General features: G+C 40.6%; 1 protein-coding gene across 2 annotated transcripts in view; it reads left to right on the forward strand.

Annotated features, from left to right (window-relative positions):
• The window catches only part of Fam81b (family with sequence similarity 81 member B), a 94,828-nt gene that overhangs the window by 39,521 nt on the left and 33,036 nt on the right, over positions 1 to 22,271 (forward strand). The window contains exons 6-7 of one of the 2 annotated variants that reach the window (XM_040729059.1): positions 2,609 to 2,738; positions 3,755 to 3,827. In XM_040729059.1, the coding sequence (XP_040584993.1) occupies positions 2,609 to 2,738; positions 3,755 to 3,827 (203 nt within the window). The remainder of the gene's footprint in view (positions 1 to 2,608; positions 2,739 to 3,754; positions 3,828 to 22,271) is intronic. The other variant, XM_040729058.1, reaches the window with a different exon arrangement.

The raw sequence follows: 22,271 nt of genomic DNA on the forward strand, positions 1-22,271 counted from the left end.
GAATCCAGCATGGGACTGATCAAGACCCCCTGAATCTGGGTGTCAGTGAGGAGGCCTAGGGAATCTATTGAGCCTTGGGCAGCAGATCAGTACCCATCCCAAGTATACACACGGACTTTGGACTCCCATAGAACAATGTGAGGTGCACTCTCACCCTGAACTCTTGGGGAAGGGTCTATGCCCTGCCCTATATGAAATGACAGACTATGGACACCCCCATGGAGGGCCTCACCCTCCCTGGGGGAATGAGGGGATAACGGGGGTGGGTGGTTAGGGGGAGGGCATGGGAGGAGGGGAGGGAATGGGAGAGGGACCTGGAACTGACTTGTGAAGCAACCTCGTTTCTTATCTAAATTTAAACTGGAAAATAAAATATAAAAAAAAATAAATAATAAAAAAAGAAAAAAAAACAAAAGAAATGGAGACTCATCAGAAAATCGTAATGTACCATGACAACAGTAGTCTTTACTGGAATCACAGACGAAAATGACCTATTAAGGTATCTTGTCCACCCCACATCAGCGCAGGATTGGAAAAAAAAATATTCCTGCAGTAAAGAAGTACACAGGTAGCCCTTATATCTGTGGGCTCTACATCTACAAAGTCAACCAGGTGCAGAAATCATGGTTTATAGTGGGCATGCTTTATTATCAGAAGCAAAACCACCCCAGGGAAGGGTAGACACAAAGAACAGTCCTCAGGAATAAAGAGCACAGCTCTTGAAAGCTGTTTATCAATCCTGGACTTCAACATACATGGGGCTAGGTTTTGCGGGGCAGCTCTCAGAAAAGTAAATGAAGCTGCCAACTTCATGTCCATGCCCCCACAGTGCCAAGTACTGTCTAAATAGTCCATGCTCGTTGCCTCCTCCTGGCCTTGATGTCGGGAGGTAACACCATTAGGAGAGCCACCTGCGAGTCGTGAAGGTTGGGCGGGCGGAAGACAGATGCACACGTCTGCCAGTGAGCAGTGTGGTGTAAAGTTATGCATCTGTATATACAATGACTTTAGCATCATTGGCCCCTGAACTATTTTCTTTTCAATGTAGAAAATCAAAACTCATAAGCACTAAGAAACTCACCCCAGATTACAAAGCTAGGAAGCAGCGGAGGTAGGTCTCAAAGTGCAGTTTATTTGACCAGCTTCTTAGTCAGCAGCCTCCATTGTGCACACCAGCTGTGGCAGAGAGGGGGAAGAGAGGAGAGGGTGGCAGAAGGGGACAGAAAGTAGTGCAAGAGGCAGCAGCCCCCGACTAATCTTGGGGAGGTGTGGTCCCCACGTGGATTCCCCTCAGGACTTTCTAATGAGCCAACAGCAGAGTTGCCATGAAACAGTTACAGTTTCTACGCGCAAATGCGGACAACAGTTTCCACCGTAATGGGTGCCTAGTGTGCTGTTCTCAATCAGACTGCCTGCTCTTTTGTCTCCCCAACAGCCTCCTGTTGGCCAAACATAGCCTCCCTTCACAGAGTGCTAAGCAATAGGGATGTCCTAACTCATGTTGGTTCCAAAGTCTTAAAGAAAAAAAAAATCAGTTGTGGAGCTTACAAAATATTGATAATCTTAAGATATTTGTGTTACTTGCATCACAAAATGAAATTGTGGCTTATACCAACTATTATTTGATGACGATCAAAAACAGTTGCTTTATAGAATAACTGTCCAAGGGTGCTCTGACACCTCAGTCTTATCGAAGAACAAGTCTTCCTCAGTGCGGTGTCTTTACCATTTATTCGTAAACGAGCAAGATCTGAAACTGATCCTCAGTGAGAAAGCCCAGTCTCCCAGAGGGGCGTGGGAAAGACAGGAGGGGCAGGGGTTCTACGTGCTCTTCCCTGCCATACCCTGTCACGAGACTCCCTTCCCTAAAACACCAGAGCTACCCAAGGACTGAAGTGTCATTTAGGGGTCAGTGTGAATTGCCTTTGTCCTACCACCACTAATCTGAGACCAGAGCAGCAAGAGAGAAGTTTTGTTAGAAACTAACAGAACTGGACATTGGTTTTTGAAGACAGAGTAGAACATTCGGTTTGACTGAGACATTTTTTTCCTAGCTCAAGAAAAATTGTTATTTGGGTGCTTAGAGATAAAAGTGAATTCAAAATGTAACAAAAGGAAAAATTAGCAGAATTTCTTAACTCAAGGCAACTGAGTATATTTCCCAAACACCAAAATCTTGGGGAAAAAAAACCACGCAGCTTTATCCAGGCATGCTGATATGTACCTTTAATTCCAACACTGTGGAAGGAAGGCAACTGTATCTCTGTGGTTGCAGGGCCAGCCCGGTCTACATAGTAAATTCCAGACCATCAAGAGGTACACAGTAAGACCTTGTGTTAAAAAAGAAAAGAAAAAATCCTGCAACTGAAAAGTAACAGTTCCTCCCGCTCACTCCTCCCGCTCACCGCAGTGCTCCTCAGTACCTCAGTGTTGTGGCTGGAGCGACGGGACCAGGCTAGCTTCTCAGTCTCTGCATGCCCCATCCCAACCCACCCTCCACATCTGCCAGCATGGAGAAGTGTGGGCGTCAAGTGAATGCTTACCTTACTGTACAGCTTACAGTATTGTGAGTCTGCTGATCTCACACAGATTTCCATCTTGACCCCAGATGTGATTCGAGCATTGTGAAGCTTTCCGGAGACATCCAGTCCATCAGACATGAGTGCCGACAAGTTGAGAAATCAATTCAAGAACTCTTTTCTGCCCTAGAAACTGTTTCCAAGAACTTGGATGTGAAGGTAACTGGAAAGACATGGGATTTGTAGGACAGTATATGTTGCTACTAGCAGGAAAGTGATAGATAGCTCATCAAAAGGTCTAGTCAGAAAAGAGAACCCTTTACTCCCAAGGGATTTAATATGAAGATCATTCATATACATTATGAGTTAAGTCAGCTAACCAACAAATATTTAATGAATGCCATCTCTGTCGCAGGACAGACTTCTCCTGTGAGCATGGACTGTTTCCATCATGGCTGACATTTTCTCACTTCCTGGCCTCCTTCAACACTGTGGAGCTCAGGAATATACACAAAAGGAGTTCCCATGGAAACTGATATTGCTAAAAGTCCACCATTAGTGGCATTGATAATGTTACATATCTATTTAAACGCTGCAGTGGGTTATAACTTTTACAAAAAGCATTAATACCCTTGGACCTGATTCGTAGACGCTGTTTCTTCAGTGGACCTGCTTGTTGCCTGGGCTTTCTGACTTACCCATTATGTCCACTGATACTGAGCAACCTGCAAATCACTAGTTGACTGTAGATTTGTCCATGTCCGTTCAGGAGGAAACATGTTCACTCTCATTTCCTAGGTAAACTGTGGTTGCTGAGTGGGGTTACTCACTGACGCTTGGACAATGAAGGAGTTAGTGGAGCAAGAGGCTCACTAAGGGGATGTCCATGAGGAATAGTGGAGACAGAGCTGGGTGAGACAGGGACAAAGAAACCTGACTTCTTTGAAATACACAGGAGGGAAGGACTCAGCTGGGATGCCTTGAAGAACGCTTCATCAAGTTATTTGAATGGAATGGCACTCAGAGATAGCTGGGACCAAGCTGCAGGAAGGGATGCTCAGAGTACACACAACACTGCTGTTTCCTGTAGTAGCTGTCAGTGAAACACTAGAATTAACACACTGTTTTTCTACTCAAGTGGCAAGACCTTGGTTCCATCATATGTACTCTGACCACTAATTTCCACGTAGCACAGGGAATACGGGTAGCTTCTGATCTTCTTGCATTTGGTGCAGGTTAAAATCTCCCTCCACGGTCACTTGCAAACGTTCACTGGAGCTGGGACAGATGAGCGAGTGCCAGCTGTTGGTGAGAGCCATGGCCAGTACATCTACTAAGTAAAATTTGTATTGTCCAGATCTTGCTGTAATCTTTGCTTGCATTTTACTTACTTGACCAGTGAAAAACAAGCAGTTTTTTTAAAGTCATTATTAGAACTGGAGATAGGCCCAGTAGTTAAGAGCACTTGCTGCACTTCCAGAGGACCTGAGTTGAGGTCCCAAACCCATCCAGGTTGGGCAGGTTCACAATTGCCTGTGGCTCCAGCTTCACAGGATTCCATATCCCCTGTGGCTTCTTCACAGGTCAGTAGTGCGTGTACACAAACACACATAAAAAAATAGAATGTTAAATCACTAATATGTACTCTGCTGACTCATTCTAAAAAGCTATAGCTTATATGGCTGTAAGTAAGACTCAAAGTTCTTTTTTTAAAAGCAAAATCTTTATAATTTTTATTGTTCATCATTTTGAAGATTACATATTAATCCAGGGGTTCTGAACACCATTGGGGGTTGCAAACCTTTTGAGGATCAAACAATTCTTTCACAGAGGTCACCTGAGACCATCAGAAAACACATTTACATTATGATTCATAACACTAGGAAATTACAGTTATAAAGTAGCATTGAAACTAATTTTATGGCTGGGGTTCACCACAACATGAGGAATTATATTAAAGGATCTCAATATAAGGAAGTTTAAGAACAATTCTCTTTATCCATAAATGTATTTTTCAAGCTTAGAAATCTTAAGACTCAAAGTTCTTTAGTGTGGATTTTGTTCCTCATTTTTCAAAAGTGCCTTTGTCCCACTCTTACCTAGGGTGTTTTGAATGAAGCTTTTGTGTGAATATTTCTTGGCCTGCTCCCTTTTCTTTACCCTTTTATGCATGTACTAGTCTATTCTTTTATCTTCAGCCCTTATGCTTTCACCAATTTTAATTGTTAATATCTCTTACAAAAAGAAACTATGCAGGCATGGTTGTATGCTCACTTGGTGGTTACACATCTGAACCTCCCCCCATTGTCATCTCCTCTTTGCTAAAGGAAAGACTGGTTGGAAGATGTTGGTCTTCAGTGCTCATCTGTGACAAGAGCTGTGGTTTCATTCTCTATGACTGGGATTTCTTTAGGTGTAATTTTGTGCAGTCACAGTACAATTGTTTTTAATCTGGTCCTTGTACCTAAAGGAATTTCCTCAAAGCTTTTGGAACCTTTTATTTCCCATCTCATATGCCTGAGTCATGTCAGAAATTATTTCTTGTAGTCAAGTTTGAACACTATCTGAAAATCATGGCCTTCAAATCTCATGTCCACCGTGTGTGTTTCCCTTGGAGCCTGCTGTGCACACAAACAATTAGGCACAAACTATCTGAGCACTTACACATTGCCAAGTAAGAATCTGAGCGTCACCACTGGCCATTAGGCTGATGATACAGTGGGGGAAGGATAGATGGGGACTAAAGAGAGAGGAAGTAAAGAAATAATAAAATTGTATTAATGTCAATAGTAAGTTTTTGTTACATCATCAGATAGTCTGTTACCTAAATAACATTACATACAACAAAGACAGTGGGGGGAATACTTCCTATTATTATTTCCAGGAGAATGGTGTAACTATAATTGTGAATAATTTTCTTTTACTGAAAATATATTCTTCTCTCATACCATACATCCCAACCACAGTTTTCCCTCCCTCCATTCCTCATAGTTCCCCATACCCTCCTCTATCTCAGATCCACTCCTCCTTCATTTCCTCTTCAAAAAAGACAGCGGCCAACAGAACAAGCCAAGACACAGTAAGACAAGGCAAAAGCTGGACAAGGAAACTCAGTAGGAGGAAAAGAGTCCCAAGAACAGACAAAAGAGTCAGAGATACACCTACTCCCACATCCATAGAGGCCTCATGCTTGCCCTTCAGTCTCTGTGAGTCAGTGTGAGCCCTGCGTAGTTGACTAAGTGGGCCATGGTCTCCTGGAGTCTTCCATTCCCTCTGACTCCTACTGTCTTTCCTCCCACCTTCTGTGGGGTTCCCTGATCTCCGAGAGGACAGACCTAATAGAGACCTCCAATTTAGATCCTCTCTCCACATAATGTCTAACTGTGGGTCTCTGCTCCCATCTGCTGCCAGAGGGAGCTTCTCTGATGACAACTGGACAAGGCACTGATCTATGAGTATAGCAGACTATCATTAGTAATAATTTCATTGATTTGGAAGCAGTTGTGTTTGGTTCTATTCTATCTAGGTCTCTGGGCTATCCAGTCTCCTGGATCCTGACCATCCTATCAGTATAGGAACCTGGACTCCCTCTTGTAGTCTGAGTCTCAAGCTAGATAAAACATTGGTTGGTCATTTCCAGAAATCCTGTGCCACCAATATCCCAGCATAGAAGCAGGACAGGTTGTAGGTGGAGAGTTTTGTGGTTGTGTTCGTGTCAGGTTTCTCTTTCCAGACCCAGCAGAGCGGCTTCACACCAGAGTAAAGGTGGAGGTTCTATGCCCTCACCAGTTCGAACTCTCTACTTTCAGTGAGCTGTGTGGATATTGTCCTTAGCAATGGGGCACTCCTGTCAGTTTTCAGAGAGTAACCTTGTGTCTCAGCAGCAACCAGGGTTGTTTAGGGATCTCCACAGGACCTTGTCAGCCAACAATTCAAACAGACGTAACATAGTCCCATGACTAGAAGTCTTGCCAGGCTACAAAAGATGGCCAGCTCAAACTCCATACTCTCCATTACTAGGAGCCCTCTTGGGTCACCCTTGTACATTCCAGGGTGTTTACATTGCAATAGGTTTCCACACAAGACCCCAGATGCCCCAATTCTAGTGTCTCACTCTACACTCTAACCCTCATTCCCTCCCAACCTGATCCCTCCCGTTCTTGTCCCCACCTTCCCTCAGAATCTTCCCAAGGAGACCTATACGTCCCCTATAGCCCTCCTCTTTATCTAATCACTCTGGGTCTGGATTGTAGCTTGACTATCATTTACTTCCTAGCTAATATACACATATAAATGAATACAAACCACATTTGTCTTCCTGAGTCTGGTTTACCTCACTCAGGATGATTTTTTATTTGCCTGAAAATTTCATGATGTTATTTTTAACATCTGAGTAATACTCCATTGTTTAAATGTACCACTTTTTTTTTAAATCCATTTTTTTGGTTGAGGAACACGTAGGTAGTTTTCAGGTTCTGGCTATGATGAATAAAGCTGCTATGAACATGGTTGAGCAAGTGTCCCTGTGGTGGGATGGAGTGTGGATGGGGTACACCCACAAGTGGTGTGACTGAGTTGTAAGGTATATCAGTTCCCATTTTTCTGAAGAACCACCACAGTGGTTGTATAGGTTTGCACCAGCAATGGAGGAGTGTTCCCCTTGCTCCACTTCCTTGCCAGCGTGAGATGTTGCTCATATTTTTAATCTTAGCTATTCTGACTGCTGTAAAATGGAATCTAAAGAGGTTTTGCTTTGCTTTTCCCTGATGGCTAAAGAAGTTGAATATTTCATTAAGTACTTCTCAGCTATGAGTTTCCTTTATTAAGAATTCTCTTTTTAGATCTCTACCACATTTTAAATGAATTACTTGGTTTCTTGATATCTAGTTTCGTGAACTCTTTATATATATTGGATGTTAGCCCTCTATCAGATGTGGAATTGGTAAAAAAAATATATTTTCCCATTCCGTAGGCTGCCATTCTGCCCATTTGACAGTGTTCTTTGCCTTACAGAAACATTTCGGTTTCATGAGATTCCATTTATTTTTTATTGATCTTAGTGCCTGTACTAACAGTGTTCGATTCAGGAATCTTCTCCTGTGCCAATGAGTTCAAGGCTATTCCATACTTTTACTCTATCAGCTTCAGTGTATCTGTTTTTATGTCGTTATTTTTGATCCGTCTGGACTTTAGTTTTGTGTAGGGTGATAGGTATGGGTGGTCTATTTGCATTTTTCTTTATGCAGACATTCAGTTTGAGCAGCACCATTTATTGAAGATGTTTTTTTTTCCAGTGTGTATTTCTGGCTTCTTTATAAAAAAAATCAGGTGTCCATGGGTGTGTAAATTTATACCTGGGTCTTCAACTTTATTGCATAGATCAACATGTCTGTTTTTATGCCATATGATGAAGCTACAGTTATTGAAATCAGGGATGGTGATATCTCTGGAAGTTCTTTCATTGTTCAGGATTGTCTAAACTATCCTGGGTTTTTTGTTGTTTCCCTGTGAAGTTGAGCATTGTTCTTTCAAGGTCTGTAAAGAATTATGTTGGAATTTTGATAAGAATTGCATTGAATCTGTAGATTGCTTTTGGTAGGATGGGCATTTTTTTACTATGTTAATCCTACAGATACCTGAGCATGGGAGATCTTCCTTTCTTCAAAGACCTGTCATACAGGTCTTTTACTTTCTTGGTTAGAGTTACCTCCCAAGATATTTTCTATTATTTGTGGCTATTGTGATTTCTTTCTCAGTTCCTTTGTCATTTGTATATTGGAGGGCAACTGATTTTGTCAGTTAATCTTTATTCCGCCACTTCACTGAAGGTGTTTATCAACTGTAGGAGTTCCCTGGTAGTATTTTTGGGGTCAATTACCTATACTATCATATCATTTGTAATTAACTATACTGTGACTTCTTTCTTTCCAATTTTTATCCCTTTGATCTCCTTCAATTGTCTAATTGCTCTAACTAAAACTTCAAATACTATATTGAACAGATATTGAGAGAGTGAACAACCTTGTCTTGTTGCTGATTCTAGTGGAATTTCTTTGAGTTTCCATTTGATGCTGGCTATTCTTTCTGTAAACTTCTTTATTAGTTTAGGTATATCCCTTGCATCCCTATTCTCTCCAGGACTTTTATAATGAAAGGGTGTTGGATTTTGTCAAAGGCTTTTCCAGCATCTAATGAGATGATCATGTAGTTTTTGTCATTCAATTTGTTTATATTGTGGGTTACATTGGCAGAATTTCAAATGTTGAACCATCCCCACATCACTGGAATGATGTCCACTTGATCATAATGGATGATTTTTGGTGTGTTCTTGGATTTTGTTTGCAAATATTTTATTGAATATGAGTGTTTTTGTATCTATGTTCATAAGAAAACTTGGTTTCTAATTCTCTTTCTTTGTTGTGTCTTTATGTGATTTGGGTACCAGGTAACTGTGGTGTTACAAAATGAATTGAACAATGATCCTTTTGTTTCTATTTTGTGGAATAATTTGAAGAGTACTAGTGTTAACTTTCTTTTCAATGTATGCCAGAATTCTGTGCTGATACAATCTGGCCCTAGGCTTTTTTGGTTTGGAAGACTTTTAATGACTTCTTCTATTTCTTTAGGGGTTATGGGTCTATTTATATAGTTTATTTGATCTTAATTTAACTTTGGGTAAGTGGTACCTATTGAGAAAATTATTCATTTCTTTTGATCTTTCCAATTTGGAGGAGTATAGGTTTTAAAAGCATGTCCTTCTGATTCTCTGGATTTCTTCAGTGTTGATTGTTAAATCCCCCTTTTCTTTTCTGATTTTAATTTGGATATTCTTCTGTATCTTTTAGTTAGTTTAAATAAAGGTCTTGTTGATTTTCTCAAAGAAGCAACTCTTTGCTTCATTGATTCTTTGTACTGTGTTCTTTGTTTCTATTTTATTTGATTTCAGCTCTCAATTTGATAATTTCTTTCCACTCACCCCTCTTAAATGTTCTTACTTCTTTTTGTTTTAGGGCTTTGGGGTGTGCTATATCCGATTTTATTATGTAGGCACTTAGTGCTGTGTTATTAAATATGGAATAAGGACCAGCACGATGGGTGGAGCACAAGCCATGGAGAGCATACTAACCATAGTTTATTATAGTGAGACCAAAAGGCGGGGAGAGAGAAGATGAGAGAGGATGAGATGGAGAGAGAGAAAGACGAGTGTGTGAGAGAGATGAGAGTAACAGAGAGTGAGATGATGAGAGTAAGAGAGAGTAAAAGAGAGTAAAAGCAGGCAGGGGTCAGTCCTTTGCACCTGCGTAGTTCTCACAGAACTCTGGGCTGGCCAGAGTGTTGCCTTGAGTGCATCCTGCCAGGTAACAGGGCAGGCCAGCATAATGCCTGAACCTCTCACTAAGAACTTTCCTCCTAGCACTGTGTCCCATTGGGTAATTCTGTACTTACTTTCATTGAATTCTAGAAAGTCTTTAGTTTGACCCATTTATCATTCAGTAGTGAGTTGTTCTGTTTCTATGAATTTGTAAGCTCTCTGTTGTTTCTGTTGTTGATGATATCCAGCTTTAATCAATGTGTTCTGACAGGATGCAGGGTATTATTTCAATTTACTTGTGTCTAGTAAGACTTGCTTGTATGTGTGTGGTCAGTTTTGGGGGAAAGTTCTGTGAGGTGCTGAGAAGAAGGTGTATTCTTTTGTGTTGGGTGGAATGTTATGTAAATATCTGTTAGACCCATTTGGTTTACAACATCAGTTAGCTGTGATATTTCTCTGATTAGGTTTGTCTAGGTAATCTGCCTGTCCACTGGTGAGAGTGGGGTATTAAAGTCTCCCACTGTGAGTGTTGAGGGTCAGTATGTGTGGCTTAAGTTGTAGTAGTGTTTCTTTTACAGACTGGCATTCCCGTGCATTTGGGGGCATAGATGTTAAGAACTGAAATGTCATCTTACATTGTACCTTTGATGAATATGTAGTGTCCTTCTCCACCTCTTTTGATTAATTTTGGTTTGAAGTCTATTTTGATAGATATTTAAATAGCTACACCAACTTGCTTCTTAGATCCATTTGCTTGTAATATCTTTTCCCAACCCTCTACCCTGAGGTAATGTTTATCCTTGATGTTGAGGTGGGTTTCTTATATAGAGCAAATGGATAGCCCTGTTTTTTTAAGCCATTCTGTTAATCTTTGTATTTTATTGGGGAATTGAGACCATTGATATTAAGAGATATCAATGAACAATGATTGTTGATTCCTGTTATTTTGTTGTTGTTATTGGTAGCGGCAGTGGTGTGTGTGTGTGTGTGTGTGTGTGTGTGTGTGTGTGTGTGTGTGTGTATGTTCTTCCCTTCTTTTGGTTTTGTTGATGTGAGATTATTTATTTCCTGTGTTTTCATGTGTGTAGTTAATCTCCTTTGTTTGGTATCAAAAACTTTACATGTTCATTTTTTAATGAACTCAAGGTTCAAAAAAGGAACTACAAATAAGCAAGGGAACTAAAATCTGAGGGGAAAAGGAATTGTCTCACACACAATTGTTCCTCTGCACATTCTTTATTCTTCTCTTTTCTCTCCTGCTGTTCTGTTTCTGTTTCTATCTCTGCATTTCTTTGCGTCTTTCTCTCTAACTTTCTTCTCTGTTTCTTTGTTTCTGATATCTCATCCCCCCCAAGATCTTGGGGATACAGGTGTATATATACATGTTTGTAACAGAAATTCCTTTCACAATAGAGGCTTGAGTTTCTCAGGGTCAGCAAAGCAGATAAGATTTACACACAGATCAATAAACTAAAATTGCTAGGAGAAACTTTTAGCATCAGTTACTTAGGGGTGTAAGTCAGAGAGAGGGTGTACGTTTAATTTGCACAAGAAACAAAACCTGACACCTTTCAGGCTCTGTGACAGCTTGGGTCTTTTCCCTAAGGATAAGCAAAGGGGATGATTACCTTTGTCTTTATCTTTTCAAGGGGAATAGGAGGGAGCAGTAAATCTCTGAGATAAAATCTTGAGTTAGTAAAACAAGAAGTTTGAGAATCTTTTAGTGCAGGGTTAGTTTAGATTATCACTTCTCTATCTGTCAGTGAGGTAAAGCCAAGGGCATCCTTATATTTTTCTATCCATCTAGGCAGCTATGAATCAACAACTTTGGACATGTAGTAATTCTATGTCCTTGGATGTTTGAGAATGCTTTTGCCTGGGCCCTAAATACTGACCAAATGTCTGTCAATAAGGATAATCACAGGAAGACAGGTCTCTGCAATTACAGTGGAGGGGGAACAATGACCTGATAGTAGGAAACAGGCCTCACACATAGCTGAAGAATATAATCAGTAAATGAGGACCTGTTAATGGAGAACAGGTATTTACACATAGCTAGGAAGTGTAATCAGTAAACTCCAAATTCAGGGGAGAAATTTGTTCCTAGTAAATGATCAGATGGTGCTCAACTGTGGGAAGTAAATCCCAGTTTGTTACAGAAAGGAATAAGCAACAGGAAGAATCTGCACCAAGACACAGACAATTCATTCATGACATTATAACGCCAGGTACATCTGTGTACTGGTTTCATCCTTCAGAATAATCCTTAATTAATCTAAGTTATTCTTGATGCAAAGGCTGTGTGATCTTGTGGATTGTAGCGTTTGGATTTTTCCTTATAGCAACTTTTGTAGGACTGGATTTTTAGATAGATATTGTTTAAATTTGACTTTATTGTAGAATAGCTTACTTTCTCCATTTATACTGATTGAAAGTTTTGCTGGGTATAGTAGTTTGGGCTGGCATCTGTGGTCTTTTAGAGTCTTCAACATATCTACCCAAGCACTTCTTACTTTTAGAGTCTACATTGAAACACCAGATGTAATTCTAACAGGTCTGCCTTTATATGTTAGTTGGTCTTCTTCCTTTGCAGCTTTTAATAGTCTTTCTTTGTTCTGTTTATTTAGTATTTTTATTAGTATGTGGTAAAGGGATTTTCTTTGCTAGTCCAATCTATTTGGTATTGTGTATGCTTCTTGTACCTTTATAGGTATCTCTTTCTTTGGGTTAGGAAATTTTTCTTCTATGATTTTGTTGAAAATATTTTCTGGGTCTTTGGGCTGGGGTTCTTCTCCTTCCTCTATTCTCAGATTTCCTGAATGTTTTATGTCAGGAATATTTTAGATTCAGTATTTTCTTTGACTGATGTACACATTTTTCTACCATATCTTCAATGTCTGATATTGTCTCCCCCATCTCTTTTATTCCTTTCCTTTTCTTTATTTAGAAACAGTCATTTTACATATCAATCCCCCATTCCCTCTCCCGCCCATCCTCCCATGTGCTCTACCAACCTCCCCCAACCCACCCCCACCCACTCCCCAAGGATGGTCACAACATTTTGGGGAGGGTCTAGGCCCTCCTCAGTGTGTCTGGGCTGAATAGTATCCCTCCATGGGGAATGGGCTCCCAAAGTCCATTTGCACACTAGGGATAAATACTGGTTCCACTGTTAGAGGTCCCATAGCCTGCCCAGGCCTCCTAACTGGCACCCACATTCAGAGGGTTTGGTTCAGTCCAATACTGGTTCCCCAGCTTTAAGACTGGGGTCCCTGTGTTCTCACTAGGTCAGGTCAGCTGGTTCTGTAGGTTTCTCCAGCACGGTATTGGCTGCTTTGTTCATCACTCCTACCTCTCTACAACTGTATTCCAGGAGTTTGGCTCAGTGCTTAGCTGTGGGTGTCTGCTTCTGCTTCCATCAGGTACTGGATGAAGGCTGTTCAGAAGGAGTGGTTTTGTCCTATATTGGTTTCCCAGCTGTCAGACTAGGGTCCATGAGTTCCCACTTTTTCATGTCAGCTGTTTCTGCAGGTTTTTCCAGAGTGATCTTGACCCCTTTGTTGGTCATTCTTCATTGGATTCCATGAGTTGGCCTGGGTGTTTAGATGTGGGTGTCTGCTTCTGCTTCCATCAACTACTAGATGAAGGCTCTAGGATGACATTTAGGGTAGTCATTATTCTCATTATAAGGAAGGGCTTCTTATTGTTGTTGTTGTTGCTTTGGAACATAGTGTCTTTTTTTCATTATTTTTTTACATTTTTTTAAGAAAAGAGCTTGCTTCACATGTCAATCCCAGCTCCCTCTCCCTCCCCTCCTCCCCCACCTCCCCATCATCCCCCCTCATCCTCCCTCCCTATCCCCATTCCCTTCCATATAGGGGATATCCAGAGTCTATCATTTTGTTCAGGGCAGGATCCAGGCCCTCCCCCAAGAGTTCAGGCATCCCTCTTTGTGTTATGGACACACAAAGTCCATTTGTATGACAGGGATACTGATCTACTGCCCAGGGCCCCATAGATTGCCCAGGCCTATTCACTGACTCTCACACTCAGGGGGTCTGGATCAGTCCCATGATGGCCTCCCAGCTGTCGTTCTGGGGTCCAAGAGCTCCCCCTTGTTCAGGTCAGCTGTCTCTGCTGATTTCACCAGCCCATTATTTGCCCATTTGCTCATCACTCCTCTCTGTCTGTCACTGGGCTCCAGGGGTTCAGTTCAGTGTTTAGCTGTGGGTGAAGGTTCTGGGATGGAATGTAAGGTAGTCATCAAGTTCATTATCAGGAATGGTCATTTAAGGTACTCTCCACTATTGCTTAGTTTGCCAGTTGGTGCCATCCTTATAGATCGCTAGATGTCTCACCGGTGCCACATCTCTCTTCAAACCTACAATAACTCCCTCTATTATGGTATTTCTCATCCTGTTCTTCCCCTATGGTTCCCCCAACTCAACCTTCTTGCTCCCCCATGACCTACTATCTCCTCCTCTTCTCCCCCTCTCTTCTTCCCAGCTCCCACAAGCTGCCCCCTGCTGTGCTCCCAATCTGTTCAGGAGATCTTGCCTCATTCCTCTTCTCTGGAGTACCATGCATATCTCTCTTAAGTTTTTCCTGTTTCCCAGACTTTCTGTCAGTGAATTGCAGACTGGCACTCCCCCGATCCATGTCTAAAATCCATATATGAGTGAATACATACATACCATGTTTGTATTTTTGTGACTGGGTTACCTCACTCAGGATGGTTTCTGAAGAAGGTGAAGAAATACAGCTCAAAGGTACAGAAAACATATTCAACAAAATCATAGAAGAAAACTTCCCTAACCTAAAGAAGGCTATGTCTGTGAAAATACAAGAATCTTACAGAACACCAAATAAGCTGGACCAGAAAAAGAAGCCACCTCACCACATAATAATCAAAACATCAAACCTACAGAAAAAAGAGAAAATATTAAGAGCAGATAAAGAAAAAGGCCAAGTAACATATAAAGGCAGGCCTATCCGAATTACACCCGACTTCTCAATGGAAACTATGAAAGGCAGAAAATCCTGCACAGATGTCCTACAAATGCTAAGAGAACAAGGATGCTAACCAAGACTACTGTATCCAGCAAAGATTTAAATTGAAGGAAACAAAATATTCTATGACAAAGTCAGATTTAAACAATATATATCCACAAATGCAGCCCTACAGAAAGTGCTGGAAGGAAAACTTCAACCCAACAAAGATAACTACACTCACAAAGACACAGGCAATAGATAATCCCACTTTACCAAACAATGAAAGAAAAAGGGAAGAGAACCTACACACAATAACACCACCAACAATTAATCAAAATCAAACAACAATCATCAATCAATGGTCATTAATATCCCTCAATGTCAATGGTCTCAACTTGCCTATAAAAAGACACAGACTAGCAGAATGGATGGATACGAATACAGAACCCATCCTTCTGCTTCCTACAAAAAAAAACCATCTCAACGTCAAAGACAGATGTTACCTCAGAGTAAAGGGCTGGGAAAATATTTTCCAATCAAACGAACCCGAGAAACAAGCTGGTTTAGCAATCCTAATATCTAACAAATTAGACTTCAAATTAAAATCAATCAAAAGAGATGAAGAAGGACATTTCATATTCATCAAAGGAAAAGTCCATCAAGATGAAGTCTCAATTCTGAGCATCCATGCCCCAAATAAAAAGGCACCTGCATTCATGAAAGAAACATTACTAAAGCTCAAATTGCACATAAAATCTCAAACACTAGTAGTAGGAGACTTAAACATTCTGCTCTTATGACTAGACAAAAGAACTAACAGAAGTTATGACCCAACTAGGTTTAACAGACATGTATAGAACATTCCACCCAAATACAAAGAGATATACCTTCTTCTCAGTGCCACATGGAACCTTCCTTAAAATAGTCCACATAATAGGAAACATAGCAAACCTCCACAGATACAAAAAAAATCGGAATAACCCCCTGTATCTTATCAGACCATCATGCATTAAAATGAGAATTCAACAATAACACAAACTGCAGGAACCCTACAAACTCATGGAAATTGAACAATGCACAATTGCACCATCCATGGGTAAAGGAAGAAATAAAAAAATAAAGACTTCCTGGAATTCAATGATAATGAAGACACAACATACCCAAACTTATGGAACATTCTGAAAGCAGTGCTGAGAGGAAAGTTCATAGTACTAAGTGCCCACATGAAGAAACTGGAGAACAGACATATTAGAGAATTAAAGCACAACTGAATGCTCTAGAACAAAAAGATGCAAGCTCACCCAGGAGGAGTAGATGCCAGGAAATAATCAAATTGAGTGCTGAAATCAATCAAGTAGAAACCAGGAAAACATTGCAAAGAATCAATGAAACAACGAGTTGGTTCTTTGACAAAATCAACAAGATAGACAAACTTTTATCCAAACTAACCAAAAGGCACAGAGAGAGCATGCTAATTAACAAAATCAGAAATGAAAAGGGGGACATAACAACAGACGCTGGGGAAATACAGAGAATCATCAGGGCATACTTTGAAAACCTGTACTCCTAGATCTGATAAACACCTTCAGCAAAGTGGCAGGATACAAGGTAAACTCAAAAAAATCAGTGGCCCTAGTATATACAGACAATGAAGTGACTGAGAAAGAAATCAGAGAAACCTCATTCTTTACAATAGCCATAAACAGCATCAAATATCTGGGGATAATGTTAACCAAGGAAGTGAGACCTGTATATCAAGAACTTTGAGTCTTTAAAGAAAGAAATCAAAGAGGATACCAGAAAATGGAAAGATCTCCCATGCTCCTGGATTGGTAGGAACAACATAATAAAAATGTCAATCTTGCCAAAAGCAGTCTCCAGATTCAATGCAATCCCTATCAAAATTCTGGCACAATTCTTCACAGACCTGGAAAGAACATTAATCAATTTTCTATGGAAAAACAAAAGGCCCAGGATAGCCAAAACAACCCTATACAATAAAGGAACTTCAGGAGGCATCGCCATACCTGATTCCAAGCTCTATTATAGAGCTATAGTCCTGGAAACAGCTTGGTATTGGCACAAAAATAGGCAGGTAGACCAATTGAACCGAATTGAAAACCCTGATTTTAACCCACACACCTATGAACACTTGATTTTTGACAAAGTAGCTAAAACTATACAATGGAAAAAAGAAAGCATCTTCAACAAATGGTGCTGGCATAACTGGGTACTGGCATGCAGAAGACTGCAGATAGATCCATGTTTATCGCCTTGTACAAACTTAAGTCCAAAGGGATCAAATATCTCAACATAAATCCAGCCACACTGAAACTTTTATAAGAGAAAGTGGGAGATACTCTTCAACAAGTTGGTACAGGAGACGACTTCCTGAACATAACCCCAGTGGCACAGACACTGAGATCGACAATTAACAAATGGGACCTCATGAAACTAAAAAGCTTCTGTAAGGCAAAGGACACAGTCAGCAAGACAGAAAGGCAGTCCACAGAATGGGAAAAGATATTCACTGACTCCACATCTGACAGAGGGCTAATCTCCAAAATTTACAAAGAACTCAAGAAGCAAGCCTCCAAAACACCAAAGGATTCAATCAAAAGGTGGGGTACAGAACTAAACAGAATTCTCAATAGAGGAGGCTAAAATGGCCAAGAGACACTTAAGAAAGTGCTCAACATCCTTAGCCATCAGGGAAATGCAAATCAAAACAACTCTGAGATACCATCTTACTCCTGTCAGAATGGCTAAAATCAAAAACACCAATGACAGCTTATGCTGGAGAGGATATGGAGAGAGGGGAACACTCCTCCACTGCTGGTGGGAGTGCCAACTCGTACAGCCACTTTGGAAAGCAGTATGGAGATTCCTCAGGAAAATGGGAATCAATCTACCAGAAGACCCAGCAATTCCACTCTTAGGCATATATCCAAAGGAGGCAAATTCATACAACAAGGGCATCTGCTCCACTATGTTCATAACAGCATTATTTGTAATAGCCAGAACCTGTAAGCAACCTAGATGCCTCTCAACTAAACAGTGGATAGAGAAAATGTGGTACATTTATACAATGGAGTATTACTCAGCAGAACAAAACAATGGAATTTTGAAATTCGCAGGTAAATGGATAGCACTGGAAGAAACCATCCTGAGTGAGGTAACCCAGTCACAAAAATACAAACATGGTATGTACTCACTCATATATGGATTTTAAACATGGATCAGGAGAGTGCCAATCTGCACTTCCACTGATAGAGAGTCTGGGAAACAGGAAAGAACCTAAAAGATATACATGGTACCCAAGAGAAGAGAAATGAAGCAAGATCCTCTGAACAGATGGGGAACACGGCAAGGGGTGGGGGGAGGGGTACCTGGGAAATAGAGAGGGGGAGAAGTGGAAGAGAGAGTAGGACATGGAGGAACAGGAAGGTCGACTGGGGGGTAGGATAGGGGGAAGAGGGAATCATAGGTTAGAAGACAGATCAGGCACCATTGTGACCTCTAGTGATCCAAACGGATGACACCAATTGGCAAGCTAAGCAATAGTGTAGAGACGACCTCGAATTCCTATTCCTGATAGTGAACTTGATGTCTATAACCATCCTGGAGCCTTCATCCAGTGACTGATGGAAGCAGAGGCAAACTCCCACAGTTAAATGCTGAACAGGACCCAAGGAACACAGCGACAGAGAGAGAGGAGTGAAGAGCAAATTGGCAAAGAATGGGCTGGCAAAACCAGCAGAGACAGCTGATCTGAACAGGGGAGAGCTCTTGGACCCCAGACCGACAGCTGGGAGGCCAGCATGGGACCGATCCAGACCCCCTGAATGTGAGAGTCAATGAGGAGGCCTGGGCTACCTATGGGGTCCTGAGCAGTGGATCAGTGTTTATCCCTCGAATACTAACAGACATCGTGTGTCCATAACACAAAGAGGGTTGCTCTCTCTGCCTGGACTCTTAGGGAAGTGCCTGGACCCTACCCTGAATGAAATGATAGACTCTAGATATCCCCTTTGTGGAAGGAATTGGCAATAGGGTGGGAGGATGGGGGGATAGGGGGTGCGGGAGGTGGGGAGGGAGAGGGAACTGGGATTGAAATGTAAAACAAGCTATTTAAAATTCAAATATAACAAATAAATAAAAGAAAAAACAAAAGAAAACCTGTACTCCACAAAATTCAAAAATTTAAAGGAAATGGACAATTTTCTGGATATATATCACTTGCAAAAACTAAATCAAGAACAGATAAACAATCTAAACAGACCTATAACCCTTAATGAAATAGAAGTCTCCCAATCAAATACAGTTCAGGCCCAGATGGCTTCAGTGCAGAATTCTACCAGAAATTCAAAGAAGATCTAATTCCAATACCTCTCAAAATGTTCCACACAACAGAAACAGGAGGTTCACTGCCAAACTCTTTTTATGAGGCTACAATTGCCTTTGTACCCAAGCCACAGAAAGATACAACTAAGAAAGAGGACTATAGACCAGTTTCCCTCATGAACATTGATGCAAAAATACTCAATAAAATACTAGCAAATTGAAGCCAAGAACACATCAGAAAAATCATCCACCATGATCAAGTAGGTTTCATTCCAGAGATGCAGGGATGGTTCCACATATGGGTGTAAGCTAATATCTCAGAGTTTATTTTATTTGCATTTCCCTAATGGCTAAGGATATTGAGAAATTTCTTAAGTTTCTTTCAGCCATTTTAGATTCCTCTATTGAGAATTCTCTATTTAGTTCTGTGCTCCACTTTTTAATTCACTTATTTGGTGTTTTGGTGACCAGCTTCTGTTGGGGAAGTCTTATGCCAATAAAGCACTGTCTGGCCAATAGGGAATCTAGATAGAAGGGACTAGGAGTCCAGGAGGACTCTGGGAAGGAGAAACACAGGAGAGTCAACATGTAACCACCATGGGGTAGGAGCCCGGAACTATTCTCCGGTAAGAGACATACTTAGATTAACAATTATGGGGTAATTACTTAAAGCAGAGCTAGCCAGTAAGAGACAAGCAAGGCCAACAGCTTCATAACTAATATAGCCTCCTGTGTGTTTATTTGGGGACTACAATGAGGCAGAGCCCAGGCGACTGGCAGGTGATAAACCAAAGCGGCTAGCAAGGAAAAGCTTCTCTTTACAAGCTTCTTTAGTTCTTTGTATATTTTGGAGATCATCCTCTATTAGATGTGGGGTTGGTGAAGATCTTTTCCCAATCTGTGGGCTGCCGTTTTGTCTTATTGACTGTGTCCTTTGCCTTACAGAAGCCTCTCAGCTTCAGGAGGTCCCATTTATTAATTGTTGATCTCAGTGTCTGTGCTTCTGATGTTATGTTCAGGAAGCGGTCTCCTGTACCAACTCGTTCAAGGGTACCACCTGCTTTCTCTTCTAAGAGGTTCAGTGTGTCTGGAGTTATGTTGAGGTCTTTGATCCATTTGGATATAGATATATCTGTAGTCTTCTACATGTCTGTATCCCGTTATGCCAGAACCATTTGTTGAAGATGCTGTTTTCCATTGTATAATTTTAGCTTCTTTGTCAAATCTCAGGTGTTCATAGGTGTGTGGGTTAATGTCAGGGTCTTCAGTTTGATTCCATTGGTCTACTAGTCTGTTTTTGTGCCAATACCAAGCTGTTTTCATTACTCTAGCTCAATAGTCAGGGATGGTGATGCCTCCTGAAGTACCTTTATTGTACAGGTTGTTTTGGCTATCTGGGGGGTCTTTTTTTTTCCAAATAAAGTTGGGTATTGTCCTTTCAAGATCTGTGAAGAGCTGTTCTGTGATTTTGATAGGATTGCATTGAATTTGATAAGATTGCCATTTTTACTATGTTAATCCTACCTATCCAAGAGCAAGGGAGATCTTTCCGTTTTCTGGTGTCTTCTGTAATTTCTTTCCTCAATAACTCAAAGTTCTTGTCACAAAGGACTTTCACCTGTTTGGTTAGAGTTCCTCCAAGATATTATATGTTGTTTATGGCTATTTTTATTATGGTGATGTTTGTCTGATTTCTTTCTCAGCCCCTTTCTTGTCTATCTATATTAGGGCTGCTTGTTTTTTTAGTTAATCTTGTATCCTACCACTTTGCTGAAGGTATTTATCAACTGTAAGAGTTCTCTGGCAGAATTCTTTGGGTCAGTTATGTAAACTATCATACCATCTGCAAATAGTGAAAGTTTGACTTATTCCTTTCTAATTTGTATCTCCTTGATATCCTTTTGCTGTCTTACTGCTGTAGCAAGAATTTCAAGTACAATATTGAAGAGATATGGAGACAGTGGACAGCCTTGTCTTGCTCCTGATTTTAGAGGAATTGCATTGAATTTTTCTCCATTTAGTTTAATGTTAGCTGTTTATCTGTTGTAAATTGTCTTAATTATGTTTCTGTATGTTCCTGTTATCCCTAATCTCTCCAAGACCTTTATCATGAAGAGGTATTGAATTTTGTTGAAGGATTTTTCAACATCTAGTGAAATGATCATGTGGTTTTTCCTTTTCAGGTTGTTTATATGATGGATTACATTAATGAATTTTCATTTGTTGAACCATCCCTGCATCCTGGGTATGGAGACTACTTGATCATGGTGGATGATTTTTCTAATGTGTTCTTGGATTCAATTTGCCGGTACTTTATTGAGTATTTTTGCATCAATGTTCATGAGTGATATTGGTCTGTAGTTCTCTTTCATAGTTGTGTCTTTGTGTAGTTTGAGTACCAAGGTAATTGTAGCCTCATAAAAAGAGTTTGGTAATGAACTTTCTGCTTCTATTGTGTGGTACACCTTGAGGAGTATTGGTATTAGCTCATCTTTGAATTTCTGATAGAATTCTGACATGAAACCATCTGGCCCTGGGCTTTTTGGTTGGAAGACTTTTGATGACTGCTTCTATTTCATTAGGGTTATAGGTCTATTGAAATTGCTTATCTGTTCTTGATTTAATTTTGGTAACTGATATATATTCAGAAAATTGCCCATTACCTTTAAATTTTCCAATATTGTTGAGTACACTTTTCAAAGTATGACCTAATGATTCTCTGTATTTCTCCAGTGTCTGTTCTTATGTCCCCCTTTTAATTTCTGATTTTGTTAGTTTGCATGTTCTCTCTCTCTCTCTCTCTCTCTCTCTCTCTCTCTCTCTCTCTCTCTCTCTCTCTCTTTCTCTCATTGGTTAGGTTGGATAAAGTTTTGTCTATCTTGATTTTTTCAAAAAACCAAGACTTTATTTTTTTATTTTTATTTTTTTGGTTTTTTCGAGACAGGGTTTCTCTGTGGCTTTGGAGGCTGTCCTGGAACTCGCTTGGTAGTCCAGGCTGGTCTCGAACTCACAGAGATCTGCCTGCCTCTGCCTCCCGAGTGCTGGGATTAAAGGCGTGCACCACCAACGCCTGGCCAAACCAAGACTTTATTACATTGATTCTT

Source organism: Mesocricetus auratus, unplaced genomic scaffold (genome assembly GCF_017639785.1).
Source record: "Mesocricetus auratus isolate SY011 unplaced genomic scaffold, BCM_Maur_2.0 Super-Scaffold_100020, whole genome shotgun sequence".
In the NCBI taxonomy this organism is placed as follows: Eukaryota; Metazoa; Chordata; class Mammalia; order Rodentia; family Cricetidae; genus Mesocricetus; species Mesocricetus auratus.